The sequence below is a fragment of the Taudactylus pleione genome, unplaced genomic scaffold (genome assembly GCF_031769625.1).
Source record: "Taudactylus pleione unplaced genomic scaffold, aTauple2 ptg000093l, whole genome shotgun sequence".
Lineage (NCBI taxonomy): Eukaryota > Metazoa > Chordata > Amphibia > Anura > Myobatrachidae > Taudactylus > Taudactylus pleione.
This window is the reverse complement of record NW_028284495.1, coordinates 10,294,063-10,306,563: the sequence shown is the minus strand read 5'-3', so window position 1 is coordinate 10,306,563 and position 12,501 is coordinate 10,294,063. Positions and strand designations below refer to the sequence as shown.

The 12,501-nt window shown below is 47.2% G+C and overlaps 1 protein-coding gene across 1 annotated transcript in view; it reads left to right on the top strand.

The window, feature by feature from the left end:
* Positions 1 to 12,183, top strand: part of MCM4 (minichromosome maintenance complex component 4) — a 30,712-nt gene extending 18,529 nt beyond the window's left edge. Inside the window, exons 12-17 of the mRNA XM_088469546.1 lie at positions 72 to 437; positions 3,032 to 3,159; positions 3,260 to 3,467; positions 10,888 to 11,116; positions 11,350 to 11,483; positions 11,791 to 12,183. Of these exons, the coding sequence (XP_088325672.1) occupies positions 72 to 437; positions 3,032 to 3,159; positions 3,260 to 3,467; positions 10,888 to 11,116; positions 11,350 to 11,483; positions 11,791 to 11,883 (1,158 nt within the window). The 3' untranslated portion in view covers positions 11,884 to 12,183. The remainder of the gene's footprint in view (positions 1 to 71; positions 438 to 3,031; positions 3,160 to 3,259; positions 3,468 to 10,887; positions 11,117 to 11,349; positions 11,484 to 11,790) is intronic.
* The last annotated feature ends 318 nt before the right edge of the window (positions 12,184 to 12,501 follow it).

Here is a 12,501-nt window from a genome sequence, read left to right as displayed (position 1 = left end):
CCCTATGGACTTCGTAGAAATAGAGATAACAAGGGTAAGTTCTTACCATATCTCATATTATTCTTTTATAGGGTATCCTTCTGCAGTTGTTTGGTGGCACACGCAAGGATTTCAGTCATACTGGAAGAGGCAATTTCCGTGCTGAAGTAAATATCCTTCTGTGTGGTGACCCTGGCACAAGTAAATCTCAGCTTTTACAGTATGTGTACAACCTGGTACCCAGAGGGCAGTACACTTCTGGGAAGGGATCCAGTGCTGTAGGTTTAACAGCCTATGTGATGAAGGACCCAGAAACCAGACAGCTTGTACTGCAGACAGGTGCCCTGGTGCTAAGTGACAATGGCATTTGCTGCATAGATGAATTTGACAAAATGAACGAGAGCACAAGGTCTGTCCTACATGAAGTCATGGAACAGCAGACCCTCTCGATTGCCAAGGTACGTGTGGAAAGTTGAATCCCAGCATCTGTTTTGGTCAATGTTTAGACCACAGGTTCTCAAACTCTGTACTCAACGCTGCATGTTTTCCAAATCACTGCACAGAATCACAAGTTAAATAATTGGCTCCACCTGTGGATCTTGTAAAATGTGTCAGTGAGTAATGAATACACCTATGCACCTGCTGGGTGACCTGGAAAATGTGACCTCTGTGGGGTCCTGAGTACCGAGTTTGAGAACCACTGGTTTAGACTAACAAAAACATCTGTCTATTATGCTAGCCCAGGGACCCACACACAAATGTGTATAGTCCTATTATACAGTAGTCTCCTCACTATGCTGCAATGCATACATACTTATCTCGTATCTATACAGACTAAGCTCGGCTGTGGCATATATTTTTTATTTGATCAAATTGGTAATACAAATTAAAAAAAAAAGTGTTAACTTGAGATGCTTAATAGTGCTGTATTACTATACATTTTGTGATCAGTCATACCACTTAACCGATATAGAGTATGTCTGCCAAAATGTTCTCCAATTCACCATCATAAGTCTTTTCTATGTAGCGCCACATATTATGCAGCGCTTTACAGAACTTTTTTTTTTTTTTTTTCTGAGTGGATGTTTTTATTTTTGAACATTTAAACCAGGACAGACAACCACAACTAAAATAAATCAGTAGTGTAACAGTTCTTATAGATTGAGTTTGATATATAGCATACAGTATATATAGTTATGTCCATATATATTTGGACACTGACACAATTGTCATCGTTTTGGCTCTGTACAGCACCACAATAGATTTGAAATGAAACAGTGAAGATGTGATTTTGTAGCGCAGACTGTCAGCTTTACTTCAAGGGGCTGGAGAAAAATGAACATTTTATTATGTTAATTCGTACAATTACATTTCAGCCCCTAAAATTAGGGGACCGGTTTAAAATGGCTGCAATCCTAATAGATTTCATACAATATTTGTAATACTTTGTCGATATGCTTTGCTGGAACCCATGGACGTCACCAAATGCTGGGTTTCCTCCTTTGTTATGCTGTGCCAGGCCTTTACTGCAGCCGTCTTCAGTTGTTTGTTTCTGGGTCTCTCTGCCTTTAGATTTGTCTTAAGCAAGTGAAATGCATGCTTGAGATCAGGTGACTGACTAAACTTCTTTGCCTTAAATACTACTGTTTCTTTCATGGTATGTTTCGGGTCATTGCCTATTCATACTAGGAAGTGCCGTCTAGTCAATTTTTACTGAATTTGAAAAGACAGTATATCCCTATATTGTATTTCACAATTCATCCGTCTGCTTTGGTCACGTCAGTAAACACTAGTAACCCAGTGCCATTGGAAGCCATGCATGCCTATGCCAACACACTGCCTCCACTGTGTTTTAGAGATGTGAAAAGCTTCATATCAGGAGCTGTTGCAAGGCTTCTACGTCCTTATTTTATTTTTCTTACCATTATTTTTAGATTTTTATTTTTGTTGCAAGTTCTAATCTGGCCTTTTATATTCTTGAGGCTTATTAATGGTTTGCACCTTGAGGTGTGAACCCCCTGTAATTTACTCTTGTGAAGTCTTCACTTTATGGTAGACATTTATAATATGCCTACCTCCTGGATGAGTGTTCTTCACTTGGCTGGTTGTTGTGAAGGGTTTTTCTTTTACCATGGGAAGGATCCTGCGATCGTCCACCACTGTTGTCTTCCGTGGACGTGTGTTGCCGAGCACACCAGGGTTTTTTGTGTGTTGGTTTTTTTTTGGTTTTTTGTTTGTTTTTTTTTTTTCCCCTCAGAATTTACCAAACTTGATTTAGCCACTCCTATGGTTCCCAATATCGCTCTGGTGGATTTTATTTGCTTTTGCAGCCAAATGATGGCCTGTGTCACTTACATTGATAGTTCCTTTGGCTGCATGTTGTGGGTTCACAGCAACCACTTCTAAATGCAAATACTACTCTTGGAATCAACTCTAGACCCTTTGCCTGCTTAATTGATAAATATTGAAGGAATTGCCAACACCTGTCCATGGAACAGCATTTAAGTAAATTATCCAATCACTGTTGAGGTGTATTCACAAAAGCTTGGAGCAAAATAAAATTGAGATGTAAAGTACCAACCTATCACTGTGCAGACTGGTTTGGTACTTTTTCTTTCACAATTTTATCTCTCCAAACTTTCATGAATACCCCCCCTTGGTCCCTTTGAAAAAGGAGGCTACATATTAAACATCTGTAATTTTTAAACCCTTCCTCCAATCCTGATATTAAAGCTCAGTCTGCACTTTAAAACCGTATTCATTATAGAACTGTATTTTGAATGTTTTGCTAAACGGCTTAAATAGCAAACATTGTCAGTGTCCAGATATATATGGACCGAACTGTACAATGAGGGCAGCCCTATATGAAGCCACAGATCTTTATACAACAGATTTAAACATTCACATTCATCACTGGTTGGTATGAAACTTGATTTGTTACTGGAGGACCTCCCTGTACCTTTCCCTTTCTTCGGCCGCTTGCCATCTGCTTCTTACTCTATTTATTTTTTATGCCTTTTTGTTATTTGAACCCATTCCGTTTCTTGTGCAGGCTGGAATTATCTGTCAGCTTAATGCTCGCACATCTGTCTTGGCTGCTGCAAACCCTGTGGAGTCTCAGTGGAATCCTAAGAAAACGACTATTGAGAACATCCAACTTCCGCACACACTTTTGTCAAGGTATATTGCTTTTGCATTATTGTCTATGCTTTGAGATTATCCTAAAAGGGCATTGCTGACATAAAAGTTGAGGTTCATTTTAATTTTTATTTCTTTAAAGATTTGACCTGATATTCTTGATGTTGGATCCTCAAGATGAGACCTACGACAGGCGTCTGGCTCACCATCTTGTGGCCTTGTACTATCAGAGCGAGGAGCAGATGAATGAAGAGCAGCTGGACATGGCAGTATTAAAAGATTACATTGCCTATGCTCGGACCTATGTCCATCCACGGCTTAGTGAGGAAGCCAGCCAAGCTCTCATTGAGGTACGTAGCTGGCACTTTGGCATAGTGCATACAGCACTGAAGTCCTCTGTGGGTGTATTTCCATTAGCTACTTAATAAAGAGGGTTCTTGACCCTTTATGAAATGAGACACTTTTATCCTTTTCTGACACATCAGTTTGAGAAAAAACAATCAAGTTTTGTTTTTTTTTCTAGATGAAAACTTAGGTTTGTTTTTTTGTGATTTGGACTGGTAATGTTTTCTTTTGGTAGCATCTTGGAATACAAATGATTGGGCTTTAAATGAGGAACAATGGTCAGACTATAATTATATAATTGCCAAAACTAGTATGTAAATGGTTCAAGCTCAGAAAAATACCTAAACGCACATTCGGGACAGCTAGCTGGTTTACAGGGATACAAAATGTGTTTTCAGTAAAATATCTGCAGTTTAGGGTCCGGAAATGATCACTTTCTACTTCAGGGTCCATAGGGGGTCCACAGGGTTGACCTTGGGGTATAGCTGGATCTGGATCCATGGGCACCACGCAGTTAAAGCTTTGCTGCTCCCAGGATGCACTTGGGTCCGTCCTCCTCTATACCCCGCCCCGGCCACAGGCACCTCAGTTTTAGTTGGTGCCCGGCCGGAGTCGGGTCACCCTGCGCAGTGGGGCTGCATAAGCAGCCCCTAAGCTTTGTTCTTTATTTAAAAAAAAAAAAAAAAAAAAAAAGATTTTATTTTATTTTTACTGTCTTCAGAGCGGCGGCATCAGACTGTCCATCTGGACGTCTATGCTGCCGCTCCAACAGCCCCGCTGGCGCTGCGACGCCGGTACTGATCCGGGGATCGCAGCGTGACCCCGGAGTCAGTGCTAGCGTGGCTCCGGGACCACCCAAGGACTGCTGCCGGACTGAAGGGGCCAGGTAAGCCGCGTGCAGCGCTGTCAGCGCTGCACGCGGGGATAATGCAGTCTTCATGCCGCCGGTCTCTGGGGACAGACCGGAGGTGCTAGTAGCGGCGGCGGGCTCCCCCTCTTCAGGCATACCCCGCGTGTCCGCTGGCCCCCGGGGTGTAAGTACCGGCGGGGAACCGGCTTCCCCGGGGGTTTAGTACTAGCAGGGGAGGCAGCCTTCCCTGCTTCAGCGCTCCTCCCCTCAGCCCAGCGCGCCTTCTCTCATGTGTGCTGGCATCGCTGGGCTGTAATCTCCTGGCCACTCCTCCTCAGAGCTCTCCGGCGGCCATCTTCCTCAGGCAGCATCGCAGAGCTCCCAGGCATGCTTCCAGTGGACCAGTCCCCCTGCGTACCTCTCCCCCTGCAGAGGACAGTGTTCGCAGCGCTATAGCCCTCCCAGACACTGAATCTGGGAGGTTGATTGTAGCGGAAGGTGCAGTGAGTATAACTTCTCTGCATGGTATGTGACTTTTGCTAGTGCTGCTGTCTGTGCTTATTTTCTACTTACTGTCAGCTTTTTACCTATACCTTTCCTTCTCTTACGGCCCGCAGGTGCGTGGGGGAGGGGTGTTCTTTCTGTGTACCTCCCTTATATAAATCTACGTATTTGTGAGGTCCGTCACATACTGCGGTGTGCTCCTCAGTACCAGTTTGTGGGCTGTTTGGGTTGCATACTTGGGAGTGCGTGGGTGTTATACGCCTTTCCTCGTTTCGGTGAGACACTTTTTTTGCAAAAAAGTTTGTGTCATGTCTGATGAGGGGAATGAGCGCTCCGAGGCTCCTGTGTTGTTTTCCTGCCGACGCTGTTCGGCAGGGGTTGACGGGGCAGAATTGTCTGAGGACGGTCTGTGCGGGCGGTGCCAGTTGGTACCTGGACCCTCTAAACCCCCGGTGGCGCAGGATCCTCCGTGGGCAATGTTTACGCAAGTGCTGGCGTCAATCGCGGACCGACTTGCGGTCCCGACTGCGGCCCCTTCTAGGGCGTTGCCCCAGCCTACCTTGCCCCGTTCCCCGGGTGTGACTCGTCTGGTGCAGTCTCCTCCCGGGTCTCAGACTGTGGGTCCTTATGCGGGTTTGCCGGTATACGTGCAAACCCCCACCGTGCCGCAGCAGTCGATGGTACCTTTTCAGGGGTATCCTCAGGCAGTACCCCCGCCTTGGGTGGACGTCCTCTCCAGCTCTGTTCAGAGTCTGGCGGCTTCGTCCTCGGCTTTTCAGCATATGTTGCACAGTGATTTGCCCCCACGGGCGTCCAAGCGTTCCGTTCCGGCTTCACCGGCGGCTCAGTTCACGGACACGGACGTGTCTTCGGATGACTGGGAGATCCATGAAGACTCTGACTCGGATGCCGGGGCCCAGGAGATGGAGGCTAAATCTTCCATTAATGTGCCGGCATTGGTTAGGGCGGTGCGGGCCATCCTTCACATTGAGGAGGATGTGCCCGCCCCCAGGTCAAAATACCCTAATTTTAAAAAGGCCAAGGTAGCTTCGACGGTTTTTCCCCTGTCCGATCAATTGACGGATCATATGGCAGGGGCCTGGCAGTTGCCCAGCAAGAGGTTCCAACCGCAGAAGCGTTTGGCTTCGAACTATCCGTTTCCGGAGGCTCATTGCAGGAAGTGGGAAACTCCTCCAGCGGTGGATTCCCACGTTACCCGCTTAATTAAAAGCGCTACGCTGCCTTTGCCGTCGATCTCCTCCCTGAAGGATCCCACGGACAGGAAGGTGGAGACTTGTTTGAAGTCTATTTACTCTCTCTCGGGGGCGGTGGCCCGTCCGTCCATGGCCATCTCTTGGGTGGCTAAGGCCATCGAGAGCTGGGCCAATGCTTTGGAGGATACCTTTCCGGAAGATGCTCCGGAGATCCAGAGAGCGTTGATAGGTCAAATGAGGGATGCGGCTTCCTACATTGGGGAGGCATCGTTAGACGCAAGCCTGCTAACCTCTCGGGTGTCGGCTGCAGCTGTGTCGGCGCGTCGGTCTTTGTGGCTGAGGTCTTGGAGAGCTGACGCTGACTCCAAAAAGGGACTGGAGGCCTTGCCTTTTAATGGGGAGTTGCTTTTTGGTCCAGACTTGGACAAAATTGTGGACACTCTGGCTAAGTCTAAATCAGCCTTCCTCCCTTCGGCTTCTGCTCCTACCAAGGTACGGAGCTCTGCTTTTCGGTCCTTTCGGGTTCAGGGCAAGGCAAAAGGTCAGTTCTTCCCGAGACAGTCGACGACCAAGGCCGCTTCTAAGCCCAAGAAGCAGCCCTGGAGTGCCAGGCGCCCTTCTTCCAAGCAGGAAGATAAACCTTCTGCCTGATGGGACGGGCCTCCCTCTGGGGGACCCCAGAGTGGGAGGCTGACTTCTTCTATTTGCCCAGTGCTGGCACAATACCACCACGGATGCCTGGGTTCGAGAAGTGGTCTCCCAGGGGTACGCCCTGTGTTTTCGGCACAGACCGCCCCACCAGTTTTTCTGCACGAGTCCTTCTCAGGATACGACGAAGTCTTTACAGATTCAGGAAGCTATAGAGTCCTTGCTGACAGCAGGGGTCATTGTTCCCGTTCCTCAATTACAACGAGGGACGGGGTTCTATTCTTCTCTGTTTCTGGTGCGGAAACCCAATGGTTCTCATCGCCCTATCCTCAACTTGAAGTCTCTGAACAAATTCCTCAGAGTTCCCAAGTTCAGGATGGAAACGTTACGTTCCATCATTCTGGCGATGGAACCGGGGGATTACATGGTGTCCCTGGATATCCAGGACGCCTACCTCCATGTTCCGATAGCACCTTCGCACCAGCGGTATCTGAGGTTCGCTATCCTTCAACACCATTACCAGTTCCGGGCGCTACCCTTTGGTCTCTCCACGGTACCGAGGGTGTTCACGAAGATTATGGCGGTCATGGCCGCACATCTTCGGAACCAGAATGTACGGCTACTACCGTATCTGGACGACCTCCTGTTGCTGGCGAGTTCCCCGGAGGTACTGCTTCATCATCTCCACTTGACGGTCGCTTGCCTGCAAGCGCACGGGTGGCTGATAAATTGGAAAAAGTCCTCCCTGATTCCATCTCAGCGGATGGTTCATTTGGGAGCCCTGCTGGATTCTCGGCAGCAAAGGATCTTCCTGACCCCGGAGAAGGTCTCCTCCCTGCAGCTGAGGATACACAGTTGCCTGAGCAGTTGCCGCCTGTCGGTCCATTCGGCTATGAGGGTTTTGGGCTCCATGGTGTCAACATTCGACATGGTGGAATTTGCCCAGTTCCATTCCCGGCCTCTGCAGGGGCTGATTCTATCGGAATGGAACGGGTTACCTCACCGGATCCGCTCTGTTGCTGGTGTTGTCCCCGCAGGTTCGGCAGTCTTTGGCTTGGTGGCTTCAGACAACTCATCTGATCGAGGGGCGTCCCTTTTGGATCCCGGACTGGGTCCTGCTCACGACGGATGCCAGTCTTCGGGGTTGGGGGGCAGTGACCGGCTCGTTGTCACTTCAGGGTCGTTGGTCTGCGGAAGAAGCTCTTCTTCCCATCAACATTCTGGAACTGCGGGCGGTTTATCGGGCCCTGCAGTCGTCCGGTCCCGCTCTTTACGGACGGCCGGTTCAGGTGCAGTCCGACAACGCCACCACGGTGGCGTATATCAACCACCAAGGAGGAACTCGAAGTCGGGCAGCAATGTCGGAGGTGTCTCGCATCCTTGCTTGGGCGGAGTGTCACATTCCAGCGATCTCGGCAGTCTTCATTCCCGGAGTCCTCAATTGGGAGGCGGACTTCCTCAGCCGTCACGACGTGCATCCCGGGGAATGGTCGCTTCACCAAGAGGTGTTTCAGCTACTCGTGGACAGGTGGGGGCTGCCGGAGCTGGACTTGATGGCCTCCCGTCACAATCACAAGTTGCCCGTTTACGGGTCAAGGACTAGAGACGCAGGCGCCAGTCTGGTAGACGCGCTGTCGGTGAAATGGACGTTTCACCTGGCGTATCTGTTTCCTCCGATATCCTTACTTCCTCGGGTTCTGCGGAAATTCAAGCAGGACGGCGGCACGCTCGTGTTGGTTGCTCCGGCGTGGTCCAGACGTCCTTGGTACTCCGATCTGAGGTGTCTCTCCATCGACGCTCCGTACCTTCTTCCTCAGCATCGGGACCTGTTGTCTCAAGGGCCCTGCCTTTACCCGGATCTGGGTCGGCTGTCTTTGACGGCGTGGCTCTTGAGACAGCCGTCTTGAGGTCTAGGGGTTTCTCCAGTTCAGTCATTGGTACCATGCTTAGGGCACGCAAGCCTGCCTCCGCACGGATTTACCACAGGGTGTGGCGCACTTACTTTCAGTGGTGTGAATCCAGAAACTATGATCCTCAGGTGTTCCGGGTTTCCAGAATCTTGGAGTTCCTTCAATCAGGTTTGGACCTCGGCTTACGCCTGGCCTCTCTGAAGGTTCATGTGTCTGCATTGTCCGTGTGGTTTCAGCGACGGATTGCTACACTACCGGATGTTCACACCTTTTTCCAGGGTGTTCTCAGGATACAGCCTCCCTTCGTGCCTCCTGTGGCTCCTTGGGACTTGGCGGTGGTGCTACGGGTCTTGCAGGGTCATCTTTTTGAGCCTCTTGAGGCGGTGGACCTCAAGTGGCTGACGTTCAAGACCGTTTTTCTCCTAGCAATTGCTTCTGCCAGGAGGTTGTCAGAATTGGGGGCGCTTTCCTGTCGCCCTCCTTTTCTGATTTTTCATCAGGACAGAGCGGTGCTCCGCACTCGTCCTGAGTTTTTGCCCAAAGTGGTCTCGAAGTTCCACATTAATCAGGAACTTGTTGTGCCAGCTTTTCAGTCGCCTGATCTTTCAGCTGGTGAGGCTTCCTTAGATGTAGTCCGGGCACTTAGAATCTATGTGGATCGGACTGCTTCGGTTAGGAAGTCGGATTCTTTGTTTGTCCTCTTCGGTTTTCACAAGAGGGGTTGGCCTGCCAACAAGCAAACGTTAGCCCGTTGGCTTTGTTCCGTTATTTGTGAGGCTTATGCACAGGAGGGTTTACCTGTGCCAGCCTCTGTTAAAGCTCATTCCACTCGTTCTGTGGGTCCCTCTTGGGCTGCTAGACGTGGTGCCTCCGCTGTTCAGCTGTGTAAGGCGGCCACTTGGTCTTCAATTCAAACGTTTTTGAGGTTCTATGCGTTTGACACCTTCGCCTCTCAGGATGCATCCTTCGGGCGCCGGGTACTCCTTTCAGCACAGGAGCGTCCCCGCCCTTAGTTGAACTGCTTTGGGACATCCCCAAGGTCAACCCTGTGGACCCCCTATGGACCCTGAAGTAGAAAACAAGAGATTTGGTAAGAACTTACCTTTGTTATCTCTGTTTCTACGAAGTCCATAGGGTCCACAGGGCGCCCGCCCTGACGCACCTGGCTTCAAATGGGCTGTGTGGCTGGTCACCGGTTTTCCGTCTCCCATTTCTGTGAGTATGGTTTCTTGTGTGTTCCAGTCTTCCTTCTCTCTGTTTAGTCTCCTCCTCCGGCCTTAGCTGCTTACCAACTGAGGTGCCTGTGGCCGGGGCGGGGTATAGAGGAGGACGGACCCAAGTGCATCCTGGGAGCAGCAAAGCTTTAACTGCGTGGTGCCCATGGATCCAGATCCAGCTATACCCCAAGGTCAACCCTGTGGACCCTATGGACTTCGTAGAAACAGAGATAACAAAGGTAAGTTCTTACCATATCTCTTGTTTTTTTTTTTCCATAAAAGTCATTGTTATAGCTGTCTGCACAATCTTCGTGCGGTGATAGCGCCGGTAATGGGCGGTACTGCCCTTTTCCTAGGTTTGGTATTGCGTACACACGTTTGCGTTCGTGTGCAACTAGTGAGAACAATCTTGCAATAGAGAAATGGATACATAGTTATGGGAGGATTATAAGAGGACCTGTGGTGTGATCTATTCATGCCGGTCACTATGGCGATAGCTGCATTGGATTTAACTTTTTCTGACATTGCTGCCCTGAGGAAGTCTCGATACCATAGATATTGATCCTATGTATTTGCAAACTATTGCCATTTTATTTGGCCTCCGGCACGTTCAAAAGCAGAAGCCAGTTTAAATGCTGACACCACTATATCATATATCAGGATAATGGCTTCTTTAGATGATGTAGATGAGCAGTTGTGTACTGTAAAACTGAGTTCTACATTTCCAAAATAAAAAAACAATGGTTTAACAATTACCCATTCCCCTTCCTCTACAATGGGCTGAACCCCTGATGAAATTGGTGCTCCCTAAAAGGAGAAATCAATTTGCAGCACAATTATTTAATAACTGAAAGCAGCCTAAAGAAAGAGACTAAACGAGGAGCTGTTCAGACTATTTCTATTTCAGCAAAGGAAAAAAAAATGTAAACATGTTATATGCAGTCAGTGAACAATAAAAGGATGCCTGTTGGTTATGTTTAGTATGTCACTATAGAAAATTGTCCCTCTAGTTTGACAGTATTTTTTTTTCTTTAATACATTACCTAACAAATTTAGTTCCATTTCTGTTTTTACATCCATAGGCTTATGTTGACATGAGGAAAATTGGCAGTGGTCGTGGGATGGTGTCCGCCTACCCAAGGCAATTGGAATCTCTGATTCGGCTGTCTGAAGCTTATGCCAAAGTGCGTTTCTCTAATAAAGTTGAAAACATTGACGTTGAAGAAGCCAAACGTCTTCACCGAGAGGCATTGAAACAATCTGCCACAGATCCCAGGACTGGAATTGTAGATATCTCTATTCTGACAACAGGTAAAGCAAGTCCAGATGGAAATCCACTGATGTGTCATTGCCTGCGCCTAGGATATTAATTTCTGTTTTGGACAAAAGAATTGTCTGACTATGCATGACTACATGTTAAAGTGTGTGTATGTATATATATATATATATATATATATATATATATATGTATATGTGTGTGTGTGTGTTTAAGTTACAGAATTTAAAAATGGTGCTATTAAAACTGTTTCTATTTCGTTTTAAAGGAATGAGTGCCACAGCTCGTAAACGCAAGGAGGAATTGGCTCAAGCTTTGAAGAAACTTATCCAGTTGAAGGGTAAAACACCGGCATTGAAATACCAGCAGCTGTTTGAGGATCTCCGTGGACAGTCTGATGCAGTAAGTTGCAGATTCAGCTGAAATATTTCTATTCTTTATGTAAATATCTAGCATTGAGCATCAGAATGAAATTCATATCAGTATGGCATAGTTCTCAATGTTATGTAAAAATACGTTTGCATACTTAAAATAACTTCCAACATGTAATTTCACAAGTCCCTTACTGTACTTAAAATCAACCATTTTTTTTTCAGGTCAGTCTTTAGTTGTCACTCTCTCTAAATATGCATTTATTTTTTTTACCAAAAAAGAAAAATTTCCTTGATGTGAACTTGGATCAGTAATCATGTTTGTTTATTTTTTTAAGGCAATTACAAAAGACATGTTTGATGAAGCCTTGCATGCTCTGGCAGATGAAGACTACTTAACGGTGACTGGGAAGACTGTTCGGTTACTGTAAGACCTTCAGTAACAGTGTTTGCTGCTACCGCCTTACCACGCAGAAGAGTCCATACATGGTGGAAGCTCCAAGGAGTTAATGTGTAAATAGGCTCAGATTCCTTTTATGTGTCTTCTGAATTTATTTCATAAAGTAAATAGTCCTTTTAAGTGCTTTGCCATAGTTCTTTATAAGTAACTGTTTTAGGCTACTAAACAAAGCCCTGACATGTATAATTCTGGAATAAATGTAATTTTGACAAATGCCACACAATTGACAAATGTCTATTTGTTACATACAATAAACATATTTTGCAACATGTTTAATTTAGTTGTAAGCAATTGTGTCTAGGAGTGGGCAATAGGGTATTCGGATGCTGTCAGCCCACTATGAGGGAGGGCGGTGGTTATGGGTACACTGCTACCTAGCGAAAGATTTTCTGTATGTGGTACTTCTGTAAATGGGACCCGGTGCTTAAAATATTAAATGTAGAGATTACTGGTCTTTTCCCCCCTTGCTGCCACAGGCATTCCTCTACTAGGTGATCATTTGGATGCTGTTTATTGATAAAGGTATCCATTATGCCTGTATATACACTAGTGTTCCCGCTAGGCGGTTTTATCAGGGCGCAGCACCCTG